The sequence below is a fragment of the Candoia aspera genome, chromosome 2 (assembly GCF_035149785.1).
Source record: "Candoia aspera isolate rCanAsp1 chromosome 2, rCanAsp1.hap2, whole genome shotgun sequence".
Taxonomy (NCBI): domain Eukaryota; kingdom Metazoa; phylum Chordata; class Lepidosauria; order Squamata; family Boidae; genus Candoia; species Candoia aspera.
The window spans coordinates 90250376-90268706 of NC_086154.1; the positions used below are offsets into that span (position 1 = coordinate 90250376).

General features: G+C 37.7%; 1 protein-coding gene across 2 annotated transcripts; it reads left to right on the top strand.

Moving 5' to 3' along the window:
- Positions 1-4527: 4527 nt before the first annotated feature.
- Positions 4528-18112, top strand: KCNMB1 (potassium calcium-activated channel subfamily M regulatory beta subunit 1). 2 transcript variants are annotated; one of them, XM_063292443.1, is made up of 4 exons: positions 4528-4680; positions 10246-10414; positions 13873-14068; positions 16686-18112. In XM_063292443.1, exons 2-4 carry the CDS (start codon positions 10278-10280, stop codon positions 16968-16970), a joined length of 618 nt encoding a protein of 205 aa, XP_063148513.1. In that variant the 5' UTR covers positions 4528-4680; positions 10246-10277; the 3' UTR covers positions 16971-18112. The 2 variants fall into 2 exon arrangements, with proteins under 2 accessions (XP_063148513.1, XP_063148514.1); XM_063292444.1 differs by lacking the exon at positions 4528-4680 and adding an exon at positions 13098-13253 and having other exon boundaries at positions 10322-10414.
- Positions 18113-18331: the final 219 nt, after the last annotated feature.

The window sequence follows — 18331 nt, forward strand, 5'->3', positions numbered from 1 at the left end:
AGAGTTAGAATATTTAATGAATAATAATTACAATCTCCACATCCCATCCTCAGTCCAGCTAGATTAGTCCCCAAGAAGGAAATAATGCATTCACAGGCATTTATTTTCCCATATGAAATTAAAACCAGTTTGAGGGAAGGAAATTTGGAAGTAAAAAAACTAGTATTAGTAATATTTATATTATCTTTTTCCTTCTTTTTGTCTTCAGGTCTGCCATTGCAGGTTGCAGTCTGGCTCACTTTAAGCAGAAGGAAGGAAGGAAGGAAGGAAGGAAGGAAGGAAGGAAGGAAGGAAGGAAGGAAGGAAGGAAGGAAGGAAGGAAGGAAGGAAGGAAGGAAGGAAGGAAGGAAGGTGAGACAGTTGCTTGCTAGGAATTACACATTCCTATTTAGAAGTTGCATTGTACTTGTGTGTTTCCTTGGATTTCTGAAGGTAAACTAAGCCAAAGATGGGGTAGACAGGCAAATTAATTTATAGGCTGTTGTCAAATTTATGGGTTGACATGGAAGAGCAGTGACCACCACATACAATTACTGAGCAGGGACATGAGAACACTTGAGATTTCAAAAATTCAGGCTACTGCCATACCATCTCCTGGTTGGATTACTGCAATACACTCTACATGGTATTGTAGACCATCTGGTGTATTGAGTGTATTGAAGACCATCTGGAAACTACAACTGGTCCAGAATGTGGCAGCATGTGAGTTCTGGCACTCCACATTTTCCTCATATTACAACACTGCTGTGTAAGCTGCACTGGCTTCCAGTTTCTTTCCAGGTACAATTCAAGGTGCTGGTTATCACCTTTAAAACCCACATGGCATGGGATCAGTCTACTTGGAGGACTGAGAGGACTGATCTGGTGGGACTGCCCATCCTACCAGATCAAATATGCTAGGCGCACTCCAGGTCTCTTATTTAAAGCGTTCCTTCTCTCTTTCTGAGGGATAGAGAATTCCCTGTAGAACACCTTTCCCCCAGAGATCCGGCAGGCCCCACCTCGCTTTTCAAACGGTCTTGAAGAGTTGCCTCTTGTCAGAAGCCTCGGGGTACAGTGAGGTTGGAGCCCAGCAAAATGGTGTGTGGATGTATGGAAGGGTGCTGCCCTGGGGTACCTTGAGTTTTTATAGATTTTTATTTTGTGGTTTGGGGGTTTCTATTGTTTTTACCATTTTGTGCAGCACCCAGGGTTGTTGTTAAAATATGGCTAGCTATATAATTCTTTTTTAAAACAATTAATAAACACATCAATACATCAATAAATAATCAAGGAAGTCTTATATAATTGAATAGTTAGAGTCCTAAATGGTAAAGAAAACTACCTGAGGATAATCACATTTTGAAAACCAATTGAACCTAGCTGTTAAGGAAGATCTTAATCAGTTTCATTCCAACTGCTTTTTTAAAAGTGAACATAAGTAAAACAAACAAACAAACATGTTTGTGTTTTTTTTAATAACAATTGTTTTGCCTAACGTGCTTCATTTAATCAAGTCATTCACCACACTGGCAAAGGAGCTGCAAAGAAACTGCATACAATACTTCTGGCTTCTGATAAGTAGACTGGGACTCACAAAAGCTTCCACAATGTCAGTGTGTTAGTTTTTTCATTGACAAAAGGCTCTCTGTTTTGTGTTGCAAAAAACTAACATGGCAACGCTCCAGGAACTGTTCCAACTTTCTTTTGGTAAAGCAGTAGGCAAAACTGCATGAAATATACCGTCCACATTTTGCACATTGGTTTGAAATCGGCAGCCAGATCTTTGTGTTTCCTGTACTCCAAATCAGAAGGAAGGTCTGCAGAATTATGCATGGCTTTCAGACTTTTTTACAGCAACTACCCCCAGCCTGGATGTGTAGACTTCAACTTTTGGAACTCCTGAGCCAGCATGGCCTTAGCTGAGGATTCTGGGTGCTCAGTCTTAACTCTAAATGGGATTGAATGAACAGTATCTTGTTTACCCTCCCTCCTTTTCCTTTGTGTCAATGTTTAGCTAATACAAAGTAATCTTCAAGAGTACTGGAATTTGTTTTGCCTGAAAAGCACCATGGATAACTAAATAGGAAATGCTATTCAGCTCAAAGTGCTGGTTTGGTGATCAACTCTTTCAGTTTAGAGGAAGGGAAAGACAAGGAGAATAGCTCTTCATTTGAATCATGAACACTCTGTATATTTCACTCCACTGTGATTTTTTAGCATCTGTGGACAACATTGCTCTCTTATTCAAATGATGTTTTCATTTGATGAATAAAATGATGCAGCTAGTCCTGGTGCCCTGGAATTGAATGCTGAAAAACCAGCACCAACTTTTCTCAAAGGTGGTTGTTGCTAGCTGGAGTTAAGCTCCAGTTAAAATGTACAGTTTCTAATATTTTATTTCTTAAGCTTGACTTATTATCACCTGCCAATATTAATCAGTGGATTTTTTAATCGTATGGCATAGCAGTTTGGTGTTCATGCTCCTTTTTTTCTTGCTGGGAAATCCTGTGAGGTCCAGCAGCCAGATGTGTAGACTATTTAGCCGTAACAAGTCACGTTGCCCGGGTACACCACAAGGAGGCTAGTCTACAATGCACCGAGTTGGGCTGAGAGAAAGTGACTGGCCCCAGGTCACCCAACCGGCTTTCATGCCTAAGGCGGGACTAGAACTCTCAGTCTCCTGGTTTCTAGCCCAGAACCTTAACCACTAGACCAAACTGGCTCTCAATCAGTGGATTAAAAAGTAGGCCAATTGAATGTTTCAGATTTGATTCCAAAAAAGGTGCTTTGAGTGCAGGATATGCAAAAACAGACCCTGTCTGCAATTCTAAATCAGCAGCATCTTTTCTAGGGATTGTGCAGAACCTCCAGAGCACCACTGTACAATCCCAAAAAGAGACACAGCTGCTTTAAAGAGCAATGTATTTTTAAATATTGGGATTTTGATTGCCAAATTTCAATATTCCACTGGAATCTTTCAGTACTAAACATCCTCTTTCTTCTCAAAATTCGTGGTGTCTTTTAGCAAAGCATGGCATTAAAACATGATCACTCATGTCCCTCTTTTTTCCACAGTTCTATATCCTTTTGCAAGAAAAATAATTATCAGAGAGATTCAGTAATAAGTTAATTTCCACATAACTGGACAAAAAGGTGGCAGTCAGGATGTAATGATCAAGTAGGCTTCCAGTGGGAATGGTGGACTGAACAGTGGTGGCCGCTGATTCAGCAGGCAGAGCTGACAATGTAGTAACTTTTTTCAGACTTAGGCAGGTTTTCTTGAAGCCCTGAAATGTTCTCTGGATCAAGGAGAATACTTGGAATCATCCCATCTGTCCTCTGGATGGCTGCTTGCAGCCAGATCGCAAACAGCACTTTGCATTTGACTGGTAGAGCCAGCTGGGAGGTGGGGACTTCATCACTTTCCAAGCCATGCTGAAGCCTTAAAGGGACACTAAGATCTGCCATCCCATTTCTAAATCACCAATTTGTATTTTTTTTTAAGTATATGTACCTCAAGAGAGGCTGTCGACAGCAAGGAGAAGCTGGTTCTCTTGGTGCTTAATGTTATTTTTGGGATTACTTTTAAAAAAAAAAAAATCTTTTAAGTTTTGGATTCCAGAGATTGAGAATAAACAATTGTCTTCCTGTTATTATTTTTGTATTAAATTTGAAGATATTAGCATTTTCCTACACGTTAAATCGGCTGATTTGAACCTTCCGCTTTCTGTTTTCACTTTCCCTTGAGAACCGTCTGCTAAGTCACTCTCACTTTATGTAAACACACTTTGGAACTCTTCCATATCTTTGACTTTCGCTGGTCAGTAGGAGGCACCATAATCTACTGTGTGAGACATGGAGGATTTCAAATAGATTCTTTCTGACTTCAGGATTTTAAACAGATTTCTTCTGATTTCTATCATTTTTTTATGCAAGATATCCAGGACATTGTGGAAAATCAACTGAATTTGGGGAAATCTTTGGCCCATTCTTATCAAAATCTAATGTTTTTTGTTATTTCTCAGGTTTTTCATTTGCTGAGGGATGTGTTGCAATCAGGAAAAATAATAAACATCAAGGCAACACCAAGGTTTATCATCTTTTGGGGTCCAAGTGTATCTACACTTTGTTACTCAGATAAAGTGCATACTATATCTGGATCTACAGAACAGTTAAACACACACCTTATCTTAATAATATGAAATGAGATGTAGAAAAGTAAAGGCCTAGGCATGAGTGACACCTATTTTCAAAATAGTAGATTCTCTTTAAAATTAGTATTTGGAAAAAGCCACAGATTCTCCATTTCTTTAAGAATTAAGCCAGTGTGTGGAAATTATATTTAGGTACAATATGACATACAACACAGGCATCTTTCCATTTCCACTGTATTATTCCAGTACAAAGGAATAGAGAATGAAGCCTGAAATTGTTCATAACACATCAGCTCCCTGCACTGCAGCAATTAATCTTGAAAAGCCTGCACATTTCCATACCTTACCATTTATGGTAGTAGAAATCTCATGCTAGGAAAGTTAGTTAAACATCCACTTCCTAAAATCAGCAGGAGCAGGGTCTGAGTAAGGTAGTTTTTTTTACAGCTACAGATTTGCTACTTGGGTGCCAGCATGGAGCAGATCTCTGCAGATCAGAATCTTTCAAAAAAATCATGAACTTCTAAGCCACATTTCAAAGGCTGTAAGTATGACTTCTGATGTTTTCAGCAATCTGTGTGGTACAATATGTCCGAATACATGAACATTTCTTGAATTTTATTTTCCTATCCAGATTCATAACAGATTTCAGAAACATTTAAACCTTCCTTTAAGTAAGCAAACAAACAAAAAAACACAGATATTTTCCTTTTTTGCTGGTACAAAAATTCTAAAAGAAAACAAAAACCTGAATAATTTCGTGTTTATGATGTTAAGACTGTGCATTACTTTACGGGCACGCAATGGCAGGACTGTAGTTATGTTTAGTGATACTTAAATATCATCTAATGATTTAATGGAAGGGATTCAGTGTTTTTGAAAGGTCCATTCCTGTTTTCTGGAAGGGATTCAATGTTTTAAAATGTTTTCATTTTCACTGTAGTTTAACAACATTATTTTAGAATACAAATTAATATAGAGAATGTCTACAGCAAGTTTACACAATAGCAAATACAGAAATGTCTAGGTGCCAATTGTGATAGGTATATTTGCAGCAAACAAGTAGCAAATTTTTTGGAGTGGGAAATGTTCTAATTTCAGATAATCAGAAATTAAATGAATTGCTTTAAAGTACATTCTGTTTAACATATAATTTGTATTTCCCTTTTTTTTTAGTATATTAGGGTTATTATTCTTGTGATTGCAGCATTAAGGTGAAACATTATTCCGCTGTGTCATGTCAGGGGTCATCCCTGCAGTTCTGTTATTATCACTGAAATATATCAAGTACAGATAAACAAATATGTGACCTGCAAACAAATGTTATGACAGAGATTATTCTTGTTCAACAGTGATGTCTCCAAGCATATCCCATTTAATCTCAGCTCCTTCTCACTAATTTTCTGCTTCTTCCCTAACCTAACTGAAGAGTCTGCATTCTCTCTTCCGTGTTTTTCTAAATGTACAACCTTGAAACTTTCCCAAATTTTTCAGTGCCTTTCTCTTGCCTTGTTTGCCTATATACAGTTTGGCACATAGAGAACTGATATTTGTAGACATATATAATACTGTTCGCCATATAAAATAAGTACATAGAGAGATTGATATTTCAGAGATTAAGGAAAGATTGATGGTTTCCAGAAAGAATTGGACTCTGGTATCTCTTCTTAATAGAAAATAAGCACCACTGCATAAATTATGCAGCATAACATATGCAGCATAACAGCATATAAAGAAAAAGCAGAAAAATAAATTGATCTATCATTTTAAAAATCATATTTATTATGGAAGTGTTTTTTTAAGAATGAATTATCTATTTTAATGTTTAATAACTATTGTAAAATTGTTGTGGAAAGAGACTTACAATATCTTCTTGTTTGTGGTGGAGAAACCATAAGTAGCTCAGGACAATTTGAGATTCAGTTGGTCTGGCAGATACTCAGTTCAGAGGTTATGGGTCCTAGACTTCATGATGGCAGGACTGAAATAAGGTGGAGGAGAGTTATCCTTCCTTTCCTGCCATCCACATCTCTGTAATCCTGAGAACAAGTGGTCTTAATACACCTAAGTGCCATTGATAATGGTTCCTTTTTTGTCTGTTGCAGCATTTAATGGAATGAGACACTGTTTACGCTGTTTGTGTTGAGGGCTCTTTTGTTGAGTTGTTCTTAATATATACCTTTTTATTACTCAAGCTGAACATTGTTATAAAGTGAATTAATGGATTTAATAAATAAGTTCAAGTTTCTTGTGAACTTTTCTGAAAATATTTTTAGAACAGCAATATATAAATTAATGATTTTTTTAAAAAAAAGATAATATCAAAGCCTAGAAGAAAAAAACTTAACATGATAAGAACTGAATCCAAGAATGGGATAAACTGATGTACCAGGAATCCAACAAATCAAGAAAAAGTAATAATGTTTAAACATTAGAATTAAAGCCGTCTGCCTGGTAATTACAGCAGTGATGTTTTATTTTATATAGAAATTACATGAGAAAAAGAATGCAGAAGTGATCCACTGGGATTTATGTTCTATTCTTCCTGTTCTTTGTTACTTGGATGATTCTTGGGACAGTGCAGTGCAGCTAACTATTCAAATGGGATATTTAAAGAGAAGAATACAGAAGAGCATATACTGAATATTAATGCAAAAATATGAAGTAGTAAACTCAGCAGTAAGTTCATTCTCCCAACAGCATGTATCAAATTTTGATGCAAATAAATATAAAGGAATAAAATATTTGCACTTGGCTTTATTTTCAGTCAAAAAAATAACTGGTCCCTTTTGAAGGATAACTTCAAAAGATTTAAAAAACAAATGGAACTAGCAGCTGAAGCATAAAGCATTATTCATCAAAATAATGGGCTTTGTTAATGAGAGGGTGGAAATTCTATACCTCAGGATTTTACATCATAAAAACAAAATTCCTAGCCTAAGTAAATGCCCTATTCCTGATTATAAGAAAGCAGTAGCTAAGCTCAGTTATTACAGATACTAAATGGTGGACTGCCCCACCATAATCTGTAGTTCGTTCGTTTGATGGATTGATTGATTATGTGCCAGCAAGTCAGTGTCAACTCTTCGCAACTACATCAATTTTCTCTAGAAGGGTCTCTTCCTAATCTAGTCCTTCAGGTCTTCCAATGGTGCACCCACTGCCACTGTAATTGAGTCCTTCCACCTTTTCCAGCATTAGAGCCTTCTCCAGAGAAGAAGGTAACAATCCTTTGCTGAAGGATAGGGACATAATATGAGTTTAATCCCAAAGGCCATCTGAGTCACTTCCATATATGAAATTAACTTCTAAAATTTCTCTTCTTCTGTACTTCAGATCCCTTTCTCAGTGCCTTGAAAATCAAGGTTCTTCTAAGGTAATCTCTGCTACAACACAAAAATGTGTTCTCAAAAGTCAGAATCTGGGGAGTAGCCAAAACTGGACTCAGGCCTGCACATGAATGTTTGAGGAAAGTCTATCATGGTGCAAAATTTTAACATTAAAGTCATAATTTATTGCATAAACAGAATTGTAATTTTTCAATGTGGTGATACAGAAACAACAAGGATTGTTATAGGCTGAAAACATATTCTAGGCTAATTTAGATAGAATTACTCCACTTGATCCTGCTAATAATTCAGTCAATTCTACAGTTGATTCTCCTCATAATTCAGTCGTTTCAACCTCCCAAGTGAACTCATGTAACCAAAAGTATGTGTAGGTAGATAAGCAAAGAAATAAAAGCTACTGAGAATTCAGGGTACATAGAATCAATATTTTCAGGGTTGGGGTTTTTTTTGATTATCTAAAAGAGGACTTTCATTTAGCTCAGGACATGACTGAAGTGATGCAGTTCTATATGACAGAATGGCAGAATGAAGAACGTTGAGGACTGAAGTCCAACAAAATCTGAAAGAACACCTGGCCTTCCCCATCACCCCATATAGAGCTGCTCCAATTCTTTCAGAGAATTCTTCAGTCATTTCCTTTCTATTATAGATGTGGAACCTAGACTTTCCTGGTTTCATACAATCTTTCACTTATTCTTTCCTCCACAAATTCAGCATAAAATCCAGCATAAAATTTGTCTCTCAGTCTTATTCTCAAGGATGATATCCCCATGATTTATTGGAATGCTTATCACAGCCCACATTCCCAGAAATCAGGTATAAGGAGTTCCTGTCAGTTCAAAAACTTTCAGGGGATCAAGGAGCTACCTCTGTTTTAGAGTGAATGGCTTTTCCTAAAGCTTGCTTTTAGCTAAGTGAATTGTCTAAGGATATTAAAACCTGCATCTAAAAACCTTAGCTTTGGAAAAGTCCTACCAGGAGAATGGATCCCCCCCCCCTTTCCTAGGTATTTGGACTGCAAAACTCAAGGTAACCACCAGGTGGTAGCAAACAGCTAGGATTTTCTCAAACTATTTGCTGCCCCCCAGTGATCTTCTCGGCTTTTGAAAACAAGATACTGTAGTCCTACTCTGTACTCATCATATTCAGAGTCACACAATGCTTAAAACTTTCTTTCACTAACACAGCAGCATGAGATACAGGTAAAAGAATATAGCAGTTATCCATTTCAGAGACTTCTAAGAGGCACAGTCTTGGTTAAGGTAGTCACAGATTCTTCTTGACCTTTGTTTTGCTGATGCACCTCCACACAGAAGTAGCCCCAAATCACATCAAACAGATTCACTGTTTTACTTCAGTGTTCTTCTAATCTGACCTATACCTCAATAGTTTAGTTCAGGAATCTAAAGCTCCAGAACCCTGCACTTAACACATGAGGACTGTATCAAAATTTGAAAGCAGTTTATTATCCAGCAGGCTGAGAGAGAATGGATGGGGAAGAAGACAGTTTCAGCACAGCACTGTTCCCAGAAAAGAAGCTGACATACTTTAGGTTCATAGCATCCTCCACTGGAAGTTATTCGCAGGCATCCATTATGAGGTGTATCTGTCTAGCTCCCTGTTCACAGCAGGTCCAAATGGCATAGTTACAGCATTGGGGCTGCTGATAGACTTTACAAATACACTCTCCCAGGATTGTGATAAATAGTTTGACTGGTTCGATGGCTTTGGGGGATTCTGCAAGACTGCCGTTCAGTTGAAAAGGGAGCCAGAGGGTGAAGTAAAATGAATCATAGCCTCTCCATTGCCACCAAACCCAACATCACTGATATGTCCTTCTCAAATAAATCTCTCTTTGCTCCAAACTTATAAACAATATTCCTGAAAACCAGACAATGGGGAAAGGAGGACTTAATTCTCCCTGCCACAGCTCTGACAAAAACACTTCTTCTAAAGCTATTTTGTATCAAGAAAAAGTTGTGAGGATAGTCACGTATTGCTTAGCAAAAGAAGGAAATGTGTAAGAAGACTAGGCCTATTAATTACATTCATGTTTAATTGAGCCTTTAGCATAGCCAAATATTGCAAACCTGTCAACTTTTTCTGCATTTAATATGGCTGTCAGGGAAAATGGGTCAAATATCCTCCCCTCTCCATTTTTGAGTGAGCCATTCATTTCTCTATTGGTCAGTTGGGACAGTCACCTCCCCACTCCATCCCAAAGAATGTGCCCTCATTCTCCTGGGGAGGATTATTATTAATTCAGATATTCTCACACTACTTGGAAAATTAGTATTTGAGCAATGTTTTTACCTCACCAAATCCTAAAACTACAAAAAGTTAGTTAGAAAGCAAACTCTTCAGCCAAGCAATGTTGAACTTACACATCCTAGCATGTAATAGTTTTCAAGCTACATGAAGCAGCTAGTGCATGGGATAAGAACCACTGATTGCAGCAAATGAAATGCCATTTAGATTTTTCGATGCAATAATTCATCAGCATTTACAAATGGAAACACTAAACTGTTCCTATTAAAATAAATACTGGATGGTCTGAGCATCTGATGCTTGATTTCTGATGCTACCCTTGAAAATGTGAGTAAATGCAATTAACTGCTATTGCATGCCCTGCAAGATTGGCTTTGTACTTAACAGCATTAAAACAAGTTATATGAAATCTCTGGGATGACAATGAGTTTACTGTTAGGTGGAGCTATCATAAAAGCAAACCTGATGGATTTAGTTATATTTTTATGCAGAGATAAGAACCACAGAAACATCCTGGGAAGTCATGCTGGGGAAAAAGCTGGTGGCCGCACGGAAACAAGGGGAGACCAGAGCCCTATGCCTAGGTTTGGGAATGATGGCCTGCTCAGCAATGATGTATCTCTTTATTGGTATCGTCCTGGTGCCTTTACACAAAAGAAGGTAAAAAAACTTTATGCACCTTATTTTATTTCTTAAAACATGCAGAAAAGTCTGGGTCTTCAAGCAGCAAGTGAGTCTGTTTGGAAGCTTACACCAGCCAGCTCCAGCAGTACCAGACCATGAAGACATTTGCTCAGTGGAAAAACTGGGAAATGGCTTTCTTCTGTGCTGTGGGATCTGTATGTGCAAAACTTATGCCTTATTTGCATGATTTCTTTCCTCTCAGAGTTTTGCAGAGGTGGGGAAACTATATTAATGGGCGTTTTTTTATGCATCATGTGCACCTTTAACATGCTGGGAAAAAGAAGGATACTAATAGAGACAATCTTCATCTCCAGTGAATGGCTAGCTGGATTATACAAATGAATCTGACATCACATAGCTCTGGACATGTAATGCCTCCTCAGATTGGCAGTTCTATTGTACTTAGGAAGCACTTAATAAATAATGTTCATTAATCTATGAAAGCTGAAACATAAATTGTTAAACTGGAATCTGTGTTATTTAAACAAAAGAAGCTTTTGCTTCTAGAGCAAGGGAATTATTTTAATCTTTCTTTCATGGTTCAGAACTGAATACTTGCAGTACTCCACTTGGTGGCAACAATATAACTGGGCCAGGATCTTTCCTTCGTCTTTTTTTCCCAAGGCCCCACTTGTAAGAACCAGTTGAGGAAAATCCAAGCATGTCAACCCCAACAGAAACCAATTCCCATTAAATCTCTTGGTGTGACACACATAGGAATGTATATATAGGTGGGGTGCATGTGTATATACAAATGCATACACACACAGGCAGGGCAAGGGCAAAAGAAGGAAATTAGTATTAATTAAATTAATAACTACTAACCAAACTAACTGCATGTAAAATAAGATGCTCCATTTTACAAAGCTAATTGATCCCTATTTGCATATATCGGAAACAGAAATCCACACCCACATGTATTTCCCTCAGTTTCAGAAGAAAGGGCAAAAAGGGAGAAAATAGGATGAAGATGGAATGAGGAGAAGACACCTGATTTAGGAGGGGAAGGAATGCTGTTGATGGAAACACAGTGTGCCTCCATGTGTGTATGAGAGAGACAGCATTCCTGGCAGCAGGAGTATGACTTGAGAATGGTAATTTATTTCCAGGAAACAGATCACAGGGATAAACAAAGCCTAGCACCTTGGTAGCTACAGTATGTCCTGCCAGGAGGAGAATCCTAGACCATGGGCTATCTTTGTATGTGCTGAGAGCAAAGGCAGAAAGAAGTAACTTTAGATCTCTTAGACCAAGAGCAGGCAGAGTGATTGACAAATAAAAAGAAGATGCAGAGTATATCTGTAACTCTCTATCCACTCCCCACTATCCCCTTGAGGTCAGTAGATCATGAGATCCTGAAGAGTTAATATCATTGGATTTGGATCTCCAATAGAGAAAGCAGTATAACAAAATTAAATAGCAATGAGATATGAAGAAGCAGCATTTACATGAGGTGGGGTGGGGTGGGGAGAAGCACTGTTTGGACATTGTGAAAGAATATTAAAACCAAGAGCGAATGGTCTTCATCTTCAAGTCATCCATGATTTTTATTAGCAAAGTTGCATACATCTGCACATTTACATATATTCTTCTCCTCAGTGAATATAACATGACCCATTGTCAGCATTTTAAATAATCCAAACATTTTTAGGAACATTTCCATGAAAATGCTGTTTGTAATACATAAAACCCAAGTTTAATAGTACCCACATCAGAAGATTGGTCTTCCTCTATCTCACATATCAGTCCAACATAACAAGGTAATCTTCAATGCATGGGATTACAACTCCCATTATGACTGATCAGGATGGACAATAATAACACCAGCTGAGAATGAGAACAGCTGTAATCCAAGGCATGTGAAGGACATTAGATACAAGAAGTCTGTCTCTCATTCTCTCTCTCACTTGCGCGCACACACAATAACCAGGTTATCTCTTCAGCATTGCCAAATAATCCTTTTAATTCTGTAACAGCCTTTCCTTTTACAATTCTTCATTAAGATTAAAACAAGCCCTACTCCAAGCCCTGTACAACTTATTCACATACTACAACAAACATTTCTTTATAAATTAATTGTATTCAAATGCTCCTTCTCAAAAATATTTGAGCTCTTGGTCAATCATAAGGTCCACCACAGGCATCTACAGAAAGGGTATAAAAATCTGCACACTGGTGGGCACAGTGTTGCAGTTGAAGCCCTGTCCCTTTTGTGCATCCATGCAACATCACTGCAAAAGAGGCAGGTCTTTGATCATAATACCACACCTGCTATCTTGCAGATTTGAACACACCTCCATGGTTGCCACTGAGTTCCACTATCCTTTAACCTTGTGCAGCTGTCCAATCCTACTGCTACCAAGGCAGTCTGGGGTAGCAAACAACTAATTCTGAAAAGATCTATGTCATACCCTATGTTATCTCCACTCCTTTCCAGAAGAAAAAGTCATTCTTATATACGTTTTTGACTTCAGCATAAATAAGGACTCTGAGTTCATTGGTACATCCGGAGGGCTAGTGTGCGGGAAGGGGAAGCTGCTAAGAACATTTAAAATTCTGTAAAAGTCACCCACGCATCACCATAAAAGTCTTCTTTCTCTCTGGTTGTTCTGTTCATCTCTCTAGCAGTTAATATTCTCTTGCCATATGCTTTTTTCAGCTTTTTCTCATAGCCACTCTAGCTCAAGAGACCAAAGGGTATTCCCCCAACAGCCTTGGTGATACCTTGCAATTGCATGAAATCTGCTTCCTATCTTAAGGGGCAGAGATCCCAAAGATGCTATGGATTCTATCCTGAGGCACCATGGGATCGCAGGTAGGGTTTTTCTATAGAGACTATTCCTATCGCCATTTGAATCCTCCAATCACATTAGGAACTAACATTCTTTTTTGTATTATTCCAAGCTGATGTGAATGTAGAAGGGAATCCTGAATTAATTCTAATCATCAACATCTCTAATGTATTTGTTTTGAGATATCTTTCTATTCAATTTTTAATAATCTGAATTGTACTAAATAAAGATGGTTATGTCACCCTAAAAAAGCATAATAATTTTTGCATAAATTTCATGGGCTATAATTCAGATATGAAGAGGATTACAGTACACAAAAAAATCATGTAAGAATTTGGTTTTCTCTAAGCCTAGTAGACTAACACAAGTACACTTCTGAAAACACAGACATTATTTACAGAGTCTGCATTTTATAGGCCTACAGGATGATGGGGGGAAAAAACTTATGTTCAAAATCATCGAATATAATGTACAATTTATATATTTTGCCATAGAATTCATTTGCCAAAAGTCCACATTTGCCTTCACTCACATAGACAATATAATTTTAATATATACATGTGCTGACAATATCAGAAACAGATATTTACATACTACAAGGGTCAAGTTATTAATAAATTCTTAAGAAATTTGTCTCTGCAGTGTCTGGGATGAAGAAAGTGAATGCAACCTGGTGAGAGCTAACATCAAAGAGAAAGTCCATTGTTCATTCAATGAAGGCTCTGGTGATAAAGATACTTTTCACTATCCTTGTCTGGAAGTCTACGTGAATTTAACCAATTTAGGGCAAATGGTAATGCTCTACCACACAGAGGACACCGTGCACAGAAATCGCAAGGTTTGAGTGCTAGATATTAAATCTGTAAGTTCCACTGCTACTCAGCAAATTCTACCCAGGCTACATGCAAGATAAGATATAACAAATGGTGACACAATGGCTGTCCTTGCCAAATTATCATTTCTTGTCCTGAAATATCACTGAAGTAAAAGGTAACCCCCTGTGGCAGTGGTATGTCTGTTCTGGTAGATTATGCAAATGATAAGGTTATTCACATACTGCAACAAACATTTCTTTTTAAATTAATTGTATTCAAATGCTCCTTCTCAAAAACATTTGACCTCTTAGTCAATCATGATGTCCACCACAGGCATCCACAGAAAGGGTATAAAAATCTGCGCACCGGTGGGCACAGTGTTGCATTTGAAGCCCTGTCCCATTTTTTTTTTTGAACAGTAGCGAATTTTGTTCAGCTACAAACATGTATCCCTACCCAGCCAGAGATCTACAATTCTGACGGTATTTATACGATTGCTGATGGTATAAAAGCCAGACATCACTTGGGTTCAGAGGTACTTGGGCAATAGGTCAATGGAAGGCAGCTTCACTTTGCCTTAGTGAAGTTCTCCACATAAACAAGGTTCTCCCGGCTTTGCATCAGGCCCTAGACACGGAGGGGCACCTTGCTTTACAAAGCCGCTTCGAAAGAGGGTTTCATTCAAACCATCAATGTTACACTCTCCGCGGTATTATTATTCAGTATCATTACCGCAAGGCTACATGTGCAGGATCTGTTTCTGTTCTTTCAAAACTACACCTTCTGCTGGAATTCAAAGGGAAGCAGATCATCAGAGGTTATAACAGAGCAAAACTAAACATGCTTATCCCCGTAATACACATAAGAGCAATTCATATTGGTATCAAATACTTCAAGCTGTGTTGTTTGCCATCAGATATAGCTGCTGTTTCTTCTTCCTCTTCCTCTCCTCCTCCTCCTCCTCTAGAACAAATCATGTTATTTTCAGGCTCATTTCTTGTGGAATCCATCACCCTGCCATAATTTATAGCCTAGCAGAAAATCATTTCATTTACACAGCAATCTATAATTCTGCAGATAAAAACAATAAAGCAAATCCCCCTAAGGGGCAGCCAGCATTTACTTTAAGGCCATGAAATGGTGCTTACACATTCTATCTCCAGCAGGCAAGAGCAATTAAAAAGAGAAATCAGGAATACTCATCCAGTATTTGATTACTTCCTTCAAAATGGGTGTGCCTCAGATTTCCAGCCTTTTCTCAGTTAAACAGTCCTAAATTTAGGAGAGAACCTACTTTTTATGTAAGTGAACTGAAATATTGCTGTGAGCTAATTCATCTTAAGGAAAATTGGATCTCCAAGGTAAAACTAGAAATGCTGCTTCATTTATCTTCAAAAGCTAGGCTAGCAAATACAAATAAACAGATTGCAAACTTTATATTACAATAACATCTTGGACATTCCACCCAAGGCACTGGACTGCCATAAGGCTCATAACACTGGACTTTACTCCTTCCTGACCCTGATACCATACAATCCTATTAATGCTAAATATTTTGCATTTTCTCAAAATATTTATCATAGGCTTTTTTATAGAATTTGTTCTTCAGACAATTGATACTACTCCTAGCAGAACATCAAATTCACCTCACCAACAATTCACTTTGTTCCTGATATCAATAGTTAAACATTTCAGCAGGCTAAAACGTTGACAGCATTATTCTATATATGTTTATCCCCCAAGGAATTTACAGTTTAAAATAGATGTTTATCATTTTAACTGCAACTGTTTATAATTGTTTCTTCAGGAAATTGTATCCCAGCTTTGTGTTTATTGAAAAAAAATCAAAACATGAGCTATAACTTTTATAAATATCTACAATTTATCCAGTAGGATTTACTCCCTAAGACTACAGATCAAACATCTGTAGGAAATTACAAAGAAGTAAACTATACATGAAACCTAACTTTCAAAATTGCAAGGATAGCCACAGTAGTGAAGGGTCAGTGTACAATTCATATGCAAGTTTGGCTATCAGAGATGCCATGGCTCTAAGGGGAGCTCACAGGAAGTTCTAATACTTAATTCTGAAACAGATATGGAAGGTTTAACCCTCAAATTTTCTTCCAAGATGAACAAAACTGAAGTATCTTTAAAAAAAAAAAAAGCCTGCAATATTTCCCCACTTCATCAGTGAAATCTCATGAATTAACTTTGCTTCTTTAACTCAAATTATTATCCATGATCCCAGTTTCTTCCTAGCAACATTTTCCCTGCAATCCAATTCTGTATCTGTAGAACTAGTAGTGCCTTTAGTTCCAATCACAGCAGAGGGAAAAGGCCTTTGATTCCTTTATTGCTTGTAAGAATAAGTTGAGTTATGCCCTTCCTTCCCTGCCCCACCTTCCAAAGAAACTTTGATTAACTTCAAGTAAAGGAAGGGTAGCTTTAGAAAGCTCATGGATTGCCCTACAAAAGTAGCAACAGTGTACATATTCATAATCTAGTTCGCAACTGCTGCAATGCAGAAAAACAATGCTAGTAGCCCGCACTGATTAACAATAGCCCAAAGTTACTGTTTATCCTCAGTAAATAATTGTAAAAAGCAGTATCCTAAGTTTTGTTTCTTTGTTTCTGCAGTGCTCCTATATTCCCCCTGATATGGAGAATTATACAGAAGTTCAGCAGCAAGTAGAAAACGTAAGAGACAATTTCAGAAAGCATCAGACATTCCTTTGTCATTATGACCCATCAGGAAAAGAAAAAAGCGTCCTTTTAAAGAGATTATATCCCCCAGAAGGCCTTCTCGTTGCTTTTGCCTGGCCAAGCCTGCTGTTGATTGGTGGGATCTTGATAGTCATCATGGTAAAACTGACTCAGTATCTTGCTGTAATCTCTGCTACACAACGCAGAGCACGCATATAGTTTGTTCTAGCTTAGGCCTGGACTTCGTATTCACTTTTGTATTTGAGGCAAGTTACGAGTAACTTCTCAGCTTTACGCTATGGATAAACAAAACCGTAATGGAGACCAGAAAAATATAGATATGGTTTGCTGATGGGAAACATTCAAATGATACTTCTTTGAATTCATTACATTTTTTTTTCACATTTAGATATATTATTTAAATTTGAGAAAATACCTTTTGTTAATGTTTCTAGTTCATAACTTCTAGCATTAAGTTATGTCAGATATGTGGTGAGACACTTGATTTAATTTTCACCAACATGATCACCGAATGTGTACATGCTGTTGGATTATTTTATGGATTTATTAAAATCAGCAGTAAATGCAGGGATAGGTACACGGGCTTAAGCCTGTTGTATTCTGTGGAAGCTAAAAAAAGAGTAATGTCTCTGAGCTAAGCTTGACTCCTGGTGACTTCATGGACACATCAATGTAGCTCTTTAAGCAGCAATATAGAAATGGTTTGCCATTGCCTTCTTCCAGCTCTAAAGGCTCGATTTCTGCACTTAATTTCTCATGAAAGCTACAAAAGGCTACAAAAAATGCATGAGGAGATGTATGCACTATCACAAGGCAAACTTGCACTGGGGAGGTTCCTGTTAGAGGAGAATGGCCACCATTGACTTGTAACCCAATCCCCTTCTGCCGCTAACAAGGGAGCCTAGAAGCGCCATTTGCTTAAATCTGAGAGAGACATAGCTCCCCCTCTTTTTGAGGTTAAATAACAGGAGGAGGATTTGGTAGTGGCTTTTGTTTTTTGAATCTTCCCAGGGAAAGAGCAGCTTGGCTCTGGGATGAAGAAAGGAAGTAGGAACCTAAACCTACTCCAGGACTGTAAAATGTAAATTTTCCAGGACTCAGGAAAGAATCAGTCACACACAGGCTTCTGGGGCAGTAAGTGATCAGAAACCAGTTTTTAAATTTAAACTTAGATGTGCTCAAAGATGTTTTTTCCTGAGGTTCAGATCCACTTTAGATGACACTTTCCACTGTTCTTTTGACTAGTCTTACTCTTTGCATTCAGTCCTTTTCTTCTAAGCCCAACACCCATTCATGTTTTTCCTGTTGTATTCTGACTTCTAATAAAGTATATATTCTTTATTCTATACAGACATTTTTCATGCCAGTTTGTGTTCTGGGGATTATAATCTGGTAACACACGTCAGAAAGCTCAGGCCACTGCAGAATGGCTACTAGTTAGTGGACCTTTGTTTTCAGTTAACAGTAGGGTTACAGTTCCCTTTTTTTGGCCTGGTCCTAAATCCCTGTTGAAGGGAGGAAAAGGAGATTGTGGAAGCAACCACCAATGATAACATTAA